The sequence below is a fragment of the Salmo salar genome, chromosome 03, assembly GCF_965601325.2.
Source record: "Salmo salar chromosome 03, fSalSal1, whole genome shotgun sequence".
Lineage (NCBI taxonomy): Eukaryota > Metazoa > Chordata > Actinopteri > Salmoniformes > Salmonidae > Salmo > Salmo salar.
The window spans coordinates 59,396,947-59,415,268 of NC_138293.1; the positions used below are offsets into that span (position 1 = coordinate 59,396,947).

The 18,322-nt window shown below is 42.9% G+C and overlaps 1 protein-coding gene across 1 annotated transcript in view; it reads right to left on the reverse strand.

The window, feature by feature from the left end:
- Positions 1-18,322, reverse strand: part of LOC106600851 (beta-1,4 N-acetylgalactosaminyltransferase 2) — a 53,532-nt gene that overhangs the window by 22,747 nt on the left and 12,463 nt on the right. Inside the window, exons 2-5 of the mRNA XM_082973108.1 lie at positions 4,752-4,933; positions 3,515-3,720; positions 2,102-2,304; positions 1,813-1,998 (exon numbers count right to left, since the gene is read on the reverse strand). Of these exons, the coding sequence (XP_082829234.1) occupies positions 1,813-1,998; positions 2,102-2,304; positions 3,515-3,720; positions 4,752-4,933 (777 nt within the window). The remainder of the gene's footprint in view (positions 1-1,812; positions 1,999-2,101; positions 2,305-3,514; positions 3,721-4,751; positions 4,934-18,322) is intronic.

Consider the following 18,322-nt stretch of genomic DNA (forward strand, 5'->3'; position numbering starts at 1 on the left):
ACCCCAGCCACGCACAAGGTCCTAAATGATATCATAACCGCCATCGATAAATGACAATACTGTGCAGCCGTATTCATCGATCTGGCCAAGGCTTTCGACTCTGTCAATCACCGCATTCTTATCGGCAGACTCAACAGCGTTGGTTTCTCAAATGACTGCCTTTCCTGGTTCACCAACTACTTCTCAGACAGAGTCCAGTGTGTCAAATCAGAGGGCCTGTTGTCTGGACCTCTGGCAGTCTCTATGGGGGTGCAACAGGGTTCAATCCTCGGGCCGACTCTTTTCTCTGTATACATCAAGTGATGTCGCTCTTGATGCTGGTGATTCTCGATCCACCTCTATGCAGACGACACCATTCTGTATACTTCTGGCCCTTCTTTGGACACTGTGTTAACTAACCTCCAGACGAGCTTCAATGTCATACAACTCTCCTTCCGTGGTAAAACTAAATGCATGCTCTTCAACCGATCATTGCCCGCACCTGCCCGCCCGTCTAGCATCACTACTCTGGACGGATCTGACTTAGAAAATGTGGACAACTACAAATACCTAGGTGTCTGGTTAGACTGTAAACTCTCCTTCCAGACTCACATTAAGCATCTCCAATCCAAAATTAAATCTAAAATCGGCTTCCTATTTCACAACAAAGCGTCCTTCACTCATGCTGCCAAACATAGCCTCGTAAAACTGACTATCCTACAGATTCTTGACTTCGGCGATGTCATTTACAAAATATCCTCCAACACTCTACTCAGCAAATTGGATGCAGTCTATCACAGTGCCATCCGTTTTGTCACCAAAGCCCCATATACTACCCACCACTGTGACCTGTATGCTTTCATTGGCTGGCCCTCGCTTCATATTCGTCGCCAAACCCACTGGCTCCAGGTCATCTATAAGTCTTTGCTAGGTAAAGCCCCGCCTTATCTCAGCTCACTGGTCACCATAGCAGCACCCACCCATAGCAAGCGCTCCAGCAGGTATATTTCACTGGTCACCCCCAAAGCCAATTCCTCCTTTGGCCGCCTTTCCTTCCAGTTCTCTGCTGCCAATGACTGGAACAAATTGCAAAAATCTATGAAGCTGGAGACTCATATCTCCCTCACTAACTTTAAGCATCAGCTGTGAGAGCAGCTTACAGATCATTGCACCTGTACATAGCCCATCTGTAAAAAGCCCACCCAGCTACCTCATCCCTATATTGTTATTCTTTTTTTCTTGCTCCTTTGCACCCCAGTAGCTCTACTTGCACATTCATCTTCTGCACATCTATCACTCCAGTGTTTAATTGCTAAATTGTAATTATTTCACCACTTTGGCCTATTTATTGCCTTACCTCCCTAATCTTACCTCATTTGCACACACTGTATATAGACTTTTCTATTGTGTTATCGACTGTACGTTTGTTTATTCCATGTGTACTTCTGTGTTGTTGTTTGTATCACACTGCTTCGCTTTATCTTGGCATGGTCGCAGTTGTAAATGAGAACTTGTTCTCCACTGGCCTACCTGGTTAAATAAAGGTGAAAAAAGCATAGTATTTATATCAGCCCCCTGATTACAATGAAGAGCAAGACGTGCCTCTTCTTTGATTGGGAGTAAATAGCCTACTGCTTCTAATGTACAGGAAATGTACCGACTTATCTGCTGTGAAAAGACTGATGGGCCTACCATCAAAAAGCAAAGACAGCGGCAAGCTCCTTAACTACATGTTGTAGGTCAAGTGCTATGAATGCACGTGCATTGTGAAAATACTTATCCCTCTAGCAATCTGCCACCCAACCCACAAAATAACCCCAATAACCCCTCAACCCCAGCTGTTGAGGGACATGACTGAGTGGCTGCAGGACCTTGGAGATGGCGGCCGTGACATCCACCGAGTCCAGGGTCACCGAGCGGCCCGTGGTGTCTCGCCCCACAGGGCACACTTGGGGGATAGCCCCGCAGTCCAGGCTCCACTGGAGCAGGCCTTTGTCCATTGCAATGGAGGACCCTGCACTGACAACACATAGGGCCATTATTCCGCTTAAAAAATAAGTTAAAACAAACAAGAGTTATATCGTAATGCAAAGGAGGATAGGGTAAGTGTGGTAGGGGAGACCTGCTTCCTTGGGGTGGATCCTGAACCAGCAGCAAGGCCTCTGCACTGAAGGCATGACACTGGCTGAGTGGTGCTGTAGGACCACTGTTAGTCTGGCACTGCTGAACGATATTGGCCCTGGAGTTGGAAGTAGACCCGTCTGGGGCGTCGCCATCCTCAGGCCGTGACAGTCCCATCACCACCACTGGCTTCATGTCCATCCGCTGCAGGAACGAGAGGCCAAACGCCAGACTCTGCACCATCTCTCAGTTCTCGAATACAGATTTGTCCACCTGACATGAGGATAGATTTCAAATGACAGTGAACAAGTGCTAGATATCAATAATTTATCAAAACTCATCAGGGGGCAACCATGACGAGTTTCTTCTTCTTTCAAATTTGGTTGGCGGATTGCATCCAGCTTTTAGGTGCATACATCACCAGCTACTGTAGTGGTGTGTGAGGCCATTCACAGCCTATCTACATTACATTCTTGATACAGTAATAGAAAATTGTGGAAAAGGTATATCTCGTAATCCCAAGTACTTTGCTGCTGCCACCACAACCTTTATTTTCTATGAATTCCAATCCATTTCTGCAGAAAAGTTGACAACCATGGCTATGAATGCTAAGAAACCCACCTTACTGAAGCACATATTATTCCCATCCCTCTCTATTGGTCTCTGCCTACTCACAGGAATCCTCTCAGTATCCCTCACCCTGTAACCATCTTCCTCTACCACTCGCTTCACTGCTTCAGCATACAACACTGTCTGTACTACTCTAACCCTGGCAACCTCAACCTGCTTTTCTCTCACCAGACACCTCCGATCTCCAGCCCCATGGGCACCCCCACAGTTTACACACACACACACAAAACTTTGCCCACCGATACGGCACATTCCTCCTGCACACTTCTGACATCAAGGAATCTCCCTCCTACATACTGCTGCAACATACCCATAAACATGCCACCTAAAACACTGTAGTATTTTCGGAACAGAATCTCTCACGGGATAACTTACACTTCCTAACTTGACCTTATCTGGCAAAGACTGCATCAAAACGCAACAGGACTGACAATGTCTTCTCCGTTTCCCCACGCTCTCCTCCGGATCTGCGTCGCGCCAAACCGCAGGCGTCACAGACACCGGGAATCTTCAATTTCAACTGATCTCCCTTAACACTTAATGCCTCCCCGTTATCATTACTTCCAACGGCACCCTGCTCTGGAGAGCAAAGCAAGTCACATTTCTTGTCCCTACTCATGTGATCCAGAGTACCCGCTCCCTGTTGACTAAAGAAACACAAATCTCCACTAGTCCACTCCAAGTTACTCTCACCACCTCAACCTCTTCTCCACCCAACCTGACACCACAAATGGATCAGCCAAAATGCAAAAATGCAAGGATCCATTCTCGCCACAAATCTCACTCCCACTGGGCCAGAATCATCCTTTTCATCCTCGGGATGACGCACGAACTCTGCGGTCCTCACTGCAGGCACTACATCCATCCTCTCGTCAGGTTCCATCTCTGAGCTACTAGAGCACGTATCCCTCTTTTTGCACTTGACGCCAACCTCCCTCACCACACTGCTTCCCTCTACACTCAGCTCCTTCTCAGTGGTCCTCACCGCACCTGCCAACACAATTAAATTCACCCTCTTCACATTCACTTTCCTTCTCTAGCACTTCCAAAACATCTGTGTGATCCTCAAATCCATATTCCCACAAAACATAATCCACTTTCCTCCTTATCCGCTATCTTTTCCTCCACCTGGGGCCTCATTTATAAACGCTGCGTAGGCACAAAAGAAGGGGTATGCCACTTTCTAAGCAAACTTTGGTATTTATAAAAAAACGAACTAGACGGGAGAATGTGCGGTCCTCCACCGACACATTGACCCACACGCACGCACATAACCTGGAGAAATGAGAAACTGCGACTCCAATGCCAGAAGGGTGAAACTCGAGAAACGCTTTGAAATTGATACCATTGTGTAAAATAAATTGAAATATTACCTCTCACATATTATATATGAAGAGTTCCCTGTAGAGCACACAAAAAAACATGATTTATGACAATAAATATAAACGAAGATATGTTTTTTTTCAAAAGAACCCCCTCAAATATGTTGTACGGTTTAATCAGGAATCATATTTAATTGGATCTGTAATTATCAAACAATACTTGCATGTTATGAAATGTATTCTCATAAATAATAAGGTGAACAGTAACACAAATTACTTTTAAACTGATGCCGTTTTCGATGCCTCAGTCAGGCAGATACAAGTGCACAGTTTCATAAATTGTTATCACATATTCTTTGCGCAGAACTGTCAATGTGATAATGGCCCTGTCATTGTCAGTTACCCTCAGGGTAATTACCACACCTGAAGGTGTTACACGATTGGGTAGCTTTGACAATCAAATGGGTATAAAAAGGCATGCAATTACAATATGTAATGATGCACAATGGCTGCTCTGGCACTGTTGGAAGATTTGGCGAATGGAAGAACTCAGAGAGAGCGAATTTTCCGAGATCAGCAAAATTTACTGGCCAGTGATGAGTGGCTTATGAGCCGGTTCCGATTACCAAGAGCTGTTCTCTTGGACCTCTGTGCTGTAGTGGGCCCAGCTTTACAGAGAAGCACCTGCCGAAACCAAACCGTGCCTGTCCCACTTCAACTCCTTGGCAACCTTATTAATAGCTTCGATGGTGTCTCTCTGCGTTTGCAGGACTGCATCTGTGAGGACAAGGCCGCTGGAGGGTTGTGACGCACGAGGTGCAGTGGAGACACCGGGGCTGGGTGCACTCAGCTCCTGCTCAGCTGCAGCGCCATCGACCCCGCTAGAACACGCAGCGACCAAAAAATAGAAAATGTCACAATTGTTTGTGTAAATAAATGTTTAAACACAACTTGAATGCATTTGGTTTACTCTTTTCAAACGAGGGAATACTGATTACATACCTGGATCACCCGGTGCGTCTTGAATGTCCGTGTCCCCCTCCATCACTACTCCACTCAGGAGGGATTCCCCTATAATACTGGCAAGTTGCTCATCAAGAGGGTTGAGCTCCGGTGTCCCCTTTCCCCCGCATGTGGCACAAACACTTTGTCTGTGTAAGGCTATGTGCCTTTTGGCCTCCACTTCTATGTCGGACCACATTTATTTCTGAGAGGGTCCGACCTGAGCCAGCAGCATTCACAGCATCCACCACATGCTGCCACTCTAATGCCTTTTTGCCATTTGTAATGCCCACACTGTGTCCACCAAACAGTATATTCTTTCTAGATTCAACCTCCCCTACAAGAACTTCCATTTCACACTGGGTGAATTATTTAGTTTTTTGCCTTTTCAGTCTGGATTTTCTGTCATTGTCATCATGCAGTCAGTATGGATGAATACTAATTAGGGGCGTTTCAATGAATATTTATAGGCAACTATGGCCGTTAAAATGGTGGGATGCTCACTCATGTGCGCCAAATTTGGAGTTGATTGTGATTTACAAAAGGTAAACTGGCGTGGGACTTGCGTGCTCACTGTGTTACACATCAGAATATTTTTGTGCGTAAGCACTTCCTGTGTTTCGTCCGTATGCCCGGTTCTGACGTGAATCCTCCGCACGGTTTTATACATGAGGCCCTGATCTTCCAGAAGGCTTGTGCAATCCCCCACTCCATACTAATTGATAATATGCTCCACTTTCTAAATTTGTTCTTTGTCTGCCATCTTCCCACAGAAGGATTACCAAGAATTTGCTTGTCCCCCCAGAAATCCAGCCTAAAACCCCAAACAGCAAGCAATGCAGAAGCACAATGCCTAGGAAAAACTCCCAGGCTACTCACAACTGCTGTCCAGGAGTTGCGTCCAGTGGGCTTAATTGTCATGAACAGTGGTTTCAAGTGTGAATCTGTAAAAAAATTTACGAGCTGATCATAGTGAGAAAGAAAATACTTCTGCATTTCCCGCTGTGTAAACACATTGCAAATAGGCTCAGAATAACTCCTCCTGATAAAGTTGGGTAGCTGATATTGATAGCTTAAATAGCCAAATTGATTAGTCACAGGAATCAGGACTAATAAAGCAAATGCAACGACCTGTTTTACAAACGGTGGGCTTACCACATGGATGGGCATTCATAAAATGTAATTGTGGGCTGACATGGTAGGCTACACCCCAGTAAGCGTGAACTGACGCCAACATCTTCTGAACGTCTTTGTTTGGTCCTGTCTGAACTGGGGGTCATTTTTGGTGCAGTCTGGACCGGCCATATATTCAACGTCTCGATTTTTAGACATCTATGTTTGGTTCAGATTTTGTTCGGTCTGGACCAGCCTTGATTTAGCCCAAACATAGACGTATATAAATTACATCTTGATAAACTCACTCAGAACCGAAAATTAACCTGATTTCAACGTCCGGAAAATGCATATTTTCACCTTTCATTCAGAAAATATATATATATTTTTTTACCTAACTTTAACGTCTGGAAAATGGGTAGCTTTGACAATGAGACCTTTGTCAGGGGACTGAGGAATCATGCAGTGCTGGTTGGTGCGGGTGACCGTATGCGCACCCTTCGTTGTTTTTCCTTTCTATTGAACACGCTATTGTCTGGTTGAAATATTATCGATTATTTAGACAATTGACAACCTGAGGATTAATTAAACATCGTTTGACATGTTTCGACGAACTTTACCGGTACTATTAGGATGTATTCGTCTGCATGTTTTAACCGTCTTTGAGCCAGTGGATTACTGAACAAAATGCGCCAACAAAGAATTTTTGGGATATAAAGAGGGACTTTATCGAATAAAACAAACATTTATTGTGTAGCTGCGACTCTTGTGACTGCAACCATATGAAGATCTTCATATGGTTTGTTTTAAGTAACGAGGTAAGTGATACATTTTATCGCTATTTCTGACTTTTGTAATTCCTTTACTTGGTTGTAAAATGTTTGTATGCTTTTGTAAGCGGGGCGTTGGCCTCAGATAGTTGCATGGTATGCTTTCGCCGTAACGCCTTTTTGAAATCTGACAAAGCGGCTGGATAAACAAGAAGTTAATCTTTAAACCGATGTAAAACACTTGTATTTTTTATGAATGTTTATTATGGGGGATGACCACGGCAGCTTTCCAATCTATGGGAATATCAGACGATATGAAAGAGAGGTTGAACAGGCTAGTAATAGGGGTTGCAACAATTTCGACAGATCATTTTACAAAGAGAGGGTCCAGATTGTCTAGCCCGGCTGATTTGTAGGGGTCCAGATTTTGCAGCTCTTTCAGAACATCAGCTATCTGGATTTGGGTGAAGGAGAAATGGGAGAGGCTTGGGCAAGTTGCTGTGGAGGGTGGAGGGTGGAGGGCTGTTGATAGAGATAGGGGTAGCCAGGTGGAAAGCATGGCCAGCCGTAGAAAAATGCTTATTGAAATTCTCAATTATAGTGGATTTATCGGTGGTGACAGTGTTTCCTAGCCTCAGTGCAGTGGGCAGCTGGGAGGAGGTGCTCTTATTCTCCACTGACTTTACAGTGTCCCAGAACTTTTTGGAGTTTGTGCTACAGGATGCAAATTTCTGCTTGAAAAAGCTAGCCTAAGCTTTCCTAACTGCCTGTGTGTATTTGTTCCTAACTTTCCTGAAAAGTTGCATATCACGGGGGCTATTCGATGCTAATGCAGAACGCCACAGGATGTTTTTGTGCTGCTCAAGGGCAGTCAGGTCTGGAGAGAACCAAGGGTGAGGAAAGCACTTTTAAAGAATAACCAGGCGTCCTCTACTGACGGGATGAGGTTAATGTCCGTCCTGGATACCCTGGCCAGGTTGATTAGAAAGGCCTGCTCGCTGAAGTGTTTTAGGGAGCGTTTGACAGTCGTTTGACCGCAGACCCATTACAGATCACTGAGACTTGGTTGAAAACAGCAGAGGTGTATTTGGAGGGTAAGTTGTTTAGGATGATATCTATGAGGGTGCCTGTGTTTACGAATTTGGGGTTGTACCTGGTGGGTTCCTTGATAATTTGTGTGAGATTGAGGGCATCAAGCTTAGATTGTAGGATGGCCGGGGTGTTAAGCATGTCACAGTTTAGGTCACCTAGCAGCACGAGCTCTGAAGATAGATGGGGGGCAATCAATTCACATATGGTGTCCAGGGCACAGCTGGGGGCAGAGAGTGGTCTATAGCAAGCGGCAACGTTGAGAGACTTGTTTCTGGAAAGATGGATTTTTAAGTAGAAGCTCGAATTGTTTGGGTACAGACCTGAATAGTAAAACAGAATTCTGCAGGCTAACACCGCCCCCTTTGGCAGTTCCATCTTGTCAGAAAATGTTATAGTTAGGGATAGAAATGTCAGGGTTTTTGGTGGTCTTCCTAAGCCAGGATTCAGACACGGCTAGGACATCCAGGTTGGCAGAGTGCGCTAAAGCAGTGAATAAAACAAACTTAGGGAGGAGGCTACTAATGTTAACATGCATGAAACCAAGGCTTTTACGGTTACAGAAGTCAACAAATGAGAGCACCTGGGAAGTAGGAGCGGAGCTAGGCACTGCAGGGCCTGGATTAACCTCTACATCACCAGAGGAACAGAGGAGGAGTAGGATAAGGGTACGACTAAAGGCTATCAGGACTGGCCCTCTAGTGCGTTCAGAACAGAGAGTAAAAGGAGCAGGTTTCTGGGCGCGATAGAATAGATAGAGGTATGGTAGGATGTGAGTACACTGGAGGTAAACCTATGAGAAAGATATTGTCTCTAGAGACGTTTAAACTCGGTGATGTCACCGTATATGTGGGAGGTGGAACTAAATGGTAGGTTAAGGCATATTGAGCAGGGCTAGAGGCTCTACAGTGAAATATGACAATAATCACTAACCAGGACAGTAATGGACAAGGCATATTGGGGAGAGGCATGCGTAGCCGGGTGATCATAGAGGTCCAGTGAGTGGTTGGACTGGCTGGAGACACAGCGATTCAGACAGCTAGCAGGTCGGGGCTAGCAAGCTAGCAGAAGGGCCTTAGAGGGACGTCTCGACATAGGAAAGTCGGTTTTAGCCTCCGCGTGCGGTGACGTCGATAGACCAGTCGTGATGGATTAGTAGGGTTCCGAGTAGCAGAGGGTTCCAAGTCCAATTGGCAAAATAGGTATAGTGGCCCAAGAAATTGGCCGAACGATCTATACAGCTAACAGGCCAATATGCTCTAGACAGCTAGCGCTAGCAGATGGGCATTCAGGGGACGTCGCGATGTAGAGGCCAGTTGAGTACCCCCTTGAGCAGATTACGTCGTAGTCCAGTTGTGAAGGATCGGTGGGGTTCCGTACCCGTACCGGCAGTAGAAGGGTTCTGGGTATTGTAGCCCAGGAGTGGCTGATGAGCCTCTTTAGCTAGCCGGGAGAAATGGCCTAGCATTGTCTAGCTCCAGGCTAATTGTTGCTCGCTTCGGGTCCGATGTTAGCCTGGAGTAGTTACTCGGATAGCAGCTAGCTAGCTGCGATGATCCAGGTGAAAAGGTCCAGAACTTGCGGTAGGAATCCGGGGATATGGAGCGAAAATTGGTCCGGTATGCTCTGGTTTGAGTAGCATTGTAAAAACTGGCGAGAGCTTTCCGAGCTAAAGGTTAGCTGATGACCGCTAGCAGTGGTTAGCTGACTACTAACTAGTAGCTATTGAGCTGGCTAGCTTCTGATGGGGGATTGCGGATTCGAGGTAAATATAAATACTTTACAAAAACAGATCCACACAACATTGGGTGACGCGGGTTGCAGAAGAATATTTGAAGTTGAGGTTTAGAAAAAAATATTAAAAAGATATGTGAAGAAAAGGATCTATACATGGGACACGACGAGATGAAGTACAAAGACGTCTGACTGCTACGCCATCTTGGATTTTTCAAATGCCAGGCATTAGCAAGCTATAAAGATTATTCTCTGACAGCCGTACACAGCAATTATTATTTCGCTTCAATCACTTGGTAACAAACGAGTTATTCCGTTTGACAGTTCATTTCATTAATATATTAGCAAGTTACGCTGGCAATAGCCTAGCTAGCTCGACACTTACCTCGAGCACTGCAAAAGCTGGCGTTTGTGCCAAACTGGCTCTCTGAAATTGGGTCAACCAGTAACGTTACCTAGCCTCCCAAGGGACTCCACTAATTTCTTTGAGAAAAGCCTTCACATCTCGATAAATGAATGTGCAGTTTGACAGAACATAGCGGTCAGAGGCTGAGAAAGAGTTAGGAACTCTTGCTGGGCGAAAGCCGGGGTTTTGCCTCCCTGTCCGGCCGCCTTTGAACTCGCCAAGCCGTGCTGATGTTTTAACATTCGCCGGTGACATGTGCTCGGGACAAGCCCCGGTGAGGGGTTCCTCAAGTTTTTGCCAGCCATTACCATGACTCTGCAAGTGGAGGTACTACTGTTGACTTTAGCCATGTTTGATGGCTCATACATGTCGTTTAATAACTAACTAAGTAACTAAACTGCTTCTACGCCTCCAAATATTACTGACAGGCAGAGAGCTTGGATTTAACTAGTGTAGACTACCGAAGGAGTGTACTCAAAAAGCGTGGTTACTCTCGCCCATGTTGCCATGGACACCACTCAGCTTCATAGAAAGAGGGCCCGTTCTAGGTTTTCACTTCAACTCCAGTTGTAACGCAGATTCACCGAGGTAAAATACGTTTTATATCAGACATTGACATTCACCTTTAGCCTTTTTAAACGTTGACAATTTCGATTCCTCTCTGATTAGTACGAAGGATATTTAATTTATTTTCTAAAAATGTTGACTGGGGTGTGCGATCACTATAAGGGCTCTTGAGTTTCCCAGTGACGTGGTTAATTCCACCAATAAAATTGTTTATATTTTGTATTTTAAAACAATTACAACATTTTAACTGCAATAACCACCACTCCGGGAAATTCATCCGAATTTATTTAATCTGTACTGTAGCCTAATAAACTGCATGGTTTTCAAAGTCGTTGTGGGAAGACCACACACCATGTCATCGCGTGACTCCAAGTTTACTTCGATATGATGGTTATTATATCAATATTTTCGCATAAAGGCGTTTCCACCGCAATGTCTCGCATAATTAATTTTACGACAAAAAAATCCCACCATGTCGAACGAACAAATTGTCTGTCTGCATTTACCAAATTGTACCGGCATATCCTGTTTTCATCAGCCCAGTCGTGACTTTTTTTCAGTTGTCAGGTAATTCATACGCATGGAGTGGTTGGATGGAAACATGGTTATAGAAATATCAAAACGAGTGCAAATTATTCTAAAAACATCTGGCCTACTTCTACAACCTTTGATTTCCTTAAAAAGTAAAATATATTTTATAGACATAATCGATCAAATAAATTGTATTTAAATCTCTTATCTGCTATAACTTTTCCATGGATTGTCATAGAAACAAACTAAATCCATATTATGAAAACCAGACACTCAATGGAACTGACTCAAGCCATCACCACCATACTCTGTTGTTATGTGTTAACACACCGTGGGGTCAAAGGTAGTCATCTCGGGTTCCAGATCCCTTCCATCTTCTCCAAGCACTTGCAGAGAGAGCATCAAGCTTCTACACCTCTGCCCTGCCCAACGCAACTTGAGTCATTCACATTTTGTTGTGTTACAAAGTTTTACCCGATAAATTACTGGGAGTTTATATATGGAGTGTGCGACTCAATTTTTATAGCTTGCCGTTAGTCAGCACCTCTACATAAAAAAAAAAGAATCTGGGTGTGCACCAGCTCATGTTTTATATTACAAGGTGGGATTGAAATAGATGTAATTGTAATATAAATCACATAATATGTTATATAGACTCACTGTGTGAAATAACATGATTTTTGAATGTCTACATCTTCATCCTTCGCCCCACATATACAACATCTATCTGTAAGTTCCCTCAGTCAAGTACTGAATTTCAACACAGATTTACCTACAAAGACCAGGGAGCTTTTTGAAATTCCTCATAAAGGGCAGTGATTGGTAGATGGGTAATAACAACAAATCAGACATTGAATATATCTTTAAGCATGGTCATGTTAATAATTATGCATGTCGACGATGTATTAAACCACCCAGACACATCAAAGAGCCAGTTATCCTTCTGAACGGCGCTGCAGGACAGGAAGGAAACTGCTTAGGGATTGGTGATTTTAAAACAGCTACAGGCTGTGATGGGAGAAAACTGAAAATGGATCAACAACATTGTAGGGACTCCACAATATTGAAAATAATAATACAAATATACAGAATAAAAATATTCCAAAACATGCATATGTTTGCAACAAGGCACTAAAGTAATACTGAGAAAAGAAACACGGGAAAGTAATACACTTTTTGGCCTAAATGCAAAGCCTTGTGTTTCCATTTGTCCCAAACACAACACATCACTGAGTAACTGCCTCCTTATTTTCAAGCATGTTGTTGCTGAATCATGGTATGGGTATGCTTGCACAGGCAAAATCCTATGATGGTTGTTATATAAATATTTGTGCCTAAAGGTGTGTCCACTGCCATTTCTCACACAATTAATTTTACCGACACAAAAAGATCCGACCATATCAAATGAACATATTATCTGTAGGCATTTATAAAATTGTACCAAAACGTCCTATTTCCATCACAGCAGTCATGATTTCTTTTATATACTGTATGACGTTACTCACATGAAAACTGTGGAAACTTGGTTATTGGCTAGGTTTCCATCCAATTGGCGACAGATTGTCATGAGAATATTCTAAAATAGGCAAAATAAGTTATGCGCATTTCCCCCAGTTTTAGGCCTCTGTTTCCACCAAAATGACTTGTTGTGGTTAGAAAATCAGTGTGTGATGTAGTGCACACAAAATGTACTTTTTCGCATAAGTGTTCATGTACCAAATACAAATCTAAAGTTCAATGTGTTTCCATCGCATTTTCAACTTTTTGGTCACAAAAACTGTTTCGTTAAATAGCAAAAAATATTCTGGTCGTGGCACCTGCGCTCCAGCCAACAGCTCGCAGATAGGTACAGTGCAAAATTTATTGGAAAGCAGCATCAAGCTCCTCACCGTGAACTTTCACCACTCTGTGAAGTTCATCATAACTTATTTCGTCTGTAGCCTAATGAACTGCATGGTTTCCCGAGTTGTAATGGGAGGACCACACACCATATTATTGGGTGACTCCAAATTTACTTCGTATGATGGTTATTACGGCAACTGCAGTGAAGAAGCGACTCCGGCATGCTGGCCTTCTAGGCAGAGTTGCAAAGAAAAAGCCATATCTCAGACTGGCCACTAAAAAGAAAATATTAAGATGGGCAAAAGAACAGACACTGGACAGAGGAACTCTGCATCCCGGAGTCGCCTCTTCACTGTTGACGTTGAGACTTGTGTCCTCTTGTTCAATTGTGCACCGAGGCCTCCCACTCCCCTTTCTATTCTGGTTAATAACTTCACTAGGGTAGGGGGCAGTATTTTCACGGCCGGATGAAAAACGTACCCAAATTAAACGGCCTACTACTCGGGCCCAGGAACTGGAATATGCATATTATTAGTAGATTTGGATAGAAAACACTCTAAAGTTTCTAAAACTGTTTGAATGATGTCTGTGAGTATAACAGAACTCATATGGCAGGCAAAATCCTGAGAAAAATCTAAGCAGGAAGTGAGAATTCTGGTGCTTGTAGTCCTTTCAAGTCATTGCCAATCGAACACATGGTGAGTTAGGGTTCACTAGATGTCAACAGTCTTTAGAAAGTTGTTTGAAGCGTCTACGATGAACAGAGACCGAATGAGAAGCCTGGGAAGTTTGTCACCCAGAGAATGACATCACTTCTTGGCGCACGTTCATGAGGATGGATCCTCCCGTTCCAAAACCTTTTTCAAGACACAGGAACCATCCGGTTGAAATATTACTGAATCTTCACGTTCTGAAGGCCCTAAAGATTGATGTTTTACAACGTTTGACATGTTTGAACGAACGTAAATACAACTTTTTTTTAACTTTGTCGCGACATTGTCCGCGCGCTTTCTACATTTGAAGTAGCTTACTGAACGCGAGAACAACAAGGAGTTATTTGGACATAAATTATGGACTTTATCGATCAAAACAACATTTGTTGTGGACCTGGGATTTCTGGAAGTGCCTTCTGATGAAGATCATCAAAGGTAAGGGAATATTTCTAATGCAAATTATGATTTTAGATGACTCCAAGATGGCGGCTATCTGTATAGCCTAGTGTATTTTTCTGAGCTCAGTACTCAGATTATTTCAAAGAGTGCTTTCCTCGTGAAGCTTTTTTGAAATCTTTCATAGCGTTTGCATAAAGGAGATGTTCATCTATAATTCTTTGAATGACAGTTTAATTTTGTATCAACGTTTATGACAAGTATTTTTGTAAATTGTGGCGCTGATTCACCGGCAGTATTTGAGGGAAAATATTTTCTGAACGTCACGCGCCGATGTAAAATGCTGTTTTTAGATATAAATATGAACTTTATCGAACAACAAAATGCATGTATTGTATAACATAATGTCCTAGGAGTGTCATCTGATGAAGATCGTCAAAGGTTAGTGCTTCATTTAGCTGTGTTTTGGGTATTTGTGATGCATGCTAGTTGCTTAGAAAATGGCTGTGTGGTTATTGTGTCGATGTACTCTCCTAACATAATCTAATCTTTTGCTTTCGCTGTAAAGCCTTTTGGAAATCGGACAACGTGGTCGATTCAGGAGAAGTGTATCTATAAAATGGTGTAAAATAGTCCTATGTTTGAGAACTTTGAATTATGACATTTTGTGGTTTTAAATTTGGCGCTCTGATTTCTCACTGGCTGTTGAATAGGGTGGGACGATTTCGTCCCACATACCCGAGAGAGGTTTTAAAGCCAGTTTGCACTCTTCTGCGAAGGGAGTAGTACACAGCGTTGTATGAGATCTTCAGAGAAGTTCTTTGTTTCTGGACATTTTACGCCTGTAATTGAACCCACAAATGCTGATGCTCCAGATATTCAACTACTCTAAAGAAGGCCAGTTTTATTGCTTCTTTAATCAGAACAACAGTTTTCAGCTGCGCTAACATAATTGCAATAGGGATTTCTAATGATCAATTAGCCTTTTAAAATTATAAACTTGGATTAGCTAACACAACGTGCCATTGGAACACAGGTGTGATGGTTGCTAATAATGGGCCTCTGTACGCCTATGTAGATATTCCATAAAACATCTGCCGTTTCCAGCTTCAATAGTCATTTACAACATTAACAATGTCTACACTGTGTTTCTGATCAATTTGACGTTATGTTAATGGTGAAAAAATGTGTTTCTTTCAAAAACAAGGACATTTCTAAGAGACCCCAAACTTTTGAACGGTAGTGTATATATATTCTTATTCTGTTCCTTTACTTAGATTTGTGTGTATTAGGTAGTTGTTGTGGAATTGTTAGATTACATGTTAGATATCTCTGCACTGTCGGAACTAGAAGCACAAGCATTTCGCTACACTCGCAATAACATCTGCTATCCATGTGTATGTGACCAATGAAATTTGATTTGATTATGAAAAGTCTTTGACCACACTGTGTTGTTACTTTGGTGAGTATAAACTCATGCATCTTACAACAACAACAACAAACAAAACAAACAAAAATCACTGAATATAAATACCAGTGTAGCCAAGATATACAAGTGATAGCCTCCGATGGCGGCATATTTCATATCTGACAAAATGAAACACTGCTCAGCTCAGCCATCGACCGATGTAGCATCCACAGTTACAACCAATAGGTGGCACTAAAAGACCAATATGTGGACAAATGTCATCCGAATAGTTTGCAACGCAAACTCCATAGCCTTTCAAATTGGATTTACAATTGTTCCACTGCACTGCACGCTCACACACACACTTAATAATACTTTTTTATTTTACCTTTATTTAACTAGGCAAGTCAGTTAAGAACAAATTATTATATTCAATGACGGCCTAGGAACAGTGGGTTAACTGCCTTGTTCAGGGGCAGAACGACAGATTTTTACCTTGTCAGCTCGGGGATTCGATCTTGCAACCTTCCGGTTACTAGTCCAACGGTCTAACCACTAGGCTACCTGCCGCCCCGCTGCCTGCCGAAATATTATTACACACATATACACTGTGTATAAAACATTAAGAACACCTGCTTATTCCATGACATAGACTGACCTGGTGAATCCAGATGAAAGCTATGATCCCTTATTGATCCACTTCAATCAGTGTAGATGAAGGGGAGGAAATTGGTTAAAGAGTGATTTTTAAGCCGTGAGACAATTGAGACATGGATTGTGTATGTCATTCAGAGGGTGAATGGGCAAGGCAAAAGATTGAAATGCCTTTGAATGGTATATAGTAGTAGGTGCCAGGCGCACCGGTTTGTGTCAGAACTGCAACGCTGCTGTTTTTTTTATGCTCAACAGTTTCCTTTGTGTATCAAGAATGGTCCACCACTCAAAGAACATCCAGCCAACTTGACACAACTGTGGAAAGCATTGGAGTCAACATGAGCCAGCATCCCTGTGGAACGCTTTCGACACCTTGAAGAGTCCATGCCCCGACGAATTGAGAATGTTTTGAAGGCAAAAGGGGGGAAGGTGTATCTAATGTTTGGTATACTCAGTGTATAAAATAAATTAGGTTCTAATAAAATGTCCATATCAAGAATTGAAATGACTGGAAAATGCAGTTCACAACATCAAAGTGTCTCATCAAAACAACATTTGAGCTTAATAAATGAAATGCATCAAAGGGATGTCGTATATTGTCATGTTCATTCAACAGTAGCATAAGCCACAAATTGCAAAGGAAAATGCATTTAGGCCTACCTTTACTTGTAAATGAAGTCCATTCGTCTGTCCTTCAGGATGAACCTCTCGGTGAGAACGCTGTAGAAGTCTTCTTTATTCCCTTTGAGTTTGAAACGTTTGTCTAGATTGACATGAGGGGCAAGGATGACAAAATAATCAAACCTGGCTTTCATTTGAACACTGTGATTGTAACGGGGTGCGTACTGGCGGCAGAGAAGTCAGGCGCAGGAGCGCGAAAACTGATTTACAACGGTGTCGTTTAATAAACATAAAAAAACACCATAAACAGAACAATGAATGAATGAATGAATGGGTCAAACAAAACCCGGTATCCACCTGCATAACGTACACAAGCACTACAAGAAACAATTCCGGACAAGGACATGGGGGGGGAACAGAGGGTTAAATACACAACATGTAATTGATGGAATTGAAACCAGGTGTGAGGGAAGACAAGACAAAACCAATGGAAAATGAAAGGTGGATCGGCGATGGCTAGAAGGCCATCGCCGAGAGGGACCGACTTCGACGGAAGTCGTGACAGAGATTGTCCAAAATGTTGAAAAACATTCCTTTCATTGGCTGTCTCCTTCGGATTGTTGTGTCTGTCAGTCCGAGTGTGGTGCATTTCTCCTCAAGACAATCATAGAAAGTGTCCAAGTCTTGTCTCAGGGAGTCCACAAATGTTTTCGTGTTGCTGATATGTACACAGCAAAACCCCATGTCCATTATTTTATTCTGGAGAACACGAAAGAGTACATAATTTTCTCAGAAAATCTCCACATAGACCATCAGCAGAAAGCGGGTGAAGGATTTGACAGTCAGGTATCATATCTGGAGGCCATCAGCACCATATTGTTGTCCTGATCGGATAATTTTTTGTCCCTTCCTCTGATGAAGGTCAGGAAGGGCAGGTGTTGGTCTCACTCTCTGAATTATACCAAGTTTTCCATGGAAATCCAACTTGGAATATTGTTTGAGGTGCAGTCCATTTGTCAGGTTGTTTTTGCTAGCTAGCTAGTTTCATTCAGTTCCAAGGATGTGAGCGCCAAATTATACTGACCAAAAATATAAACACAACCTGTAACAATTTCTAAGATTTTACTGAGTTGCAGTTCATATAAGGAAATCAATAAATTGAAATAAATTCACTAGGCCCGCCTATTCTACGGATTTCACATGACTGGGCAGAGGCGCAGCCATGGGTGGGCCTGGGAGGGCATAGGCCTATTGTTATGGAACTATTCAGCCAATAATATTTCTCAAATACCAGAGCATGTGCGTTCAAACAGACTTTTATTACAATATAACAAAAGCCGAGCTGATCCGTGAAGCAACTCCATTTCCAATCTTCTTATACATTTTTCCTCCTTACGTCACACTCATAGTAACTCCTCTTAATG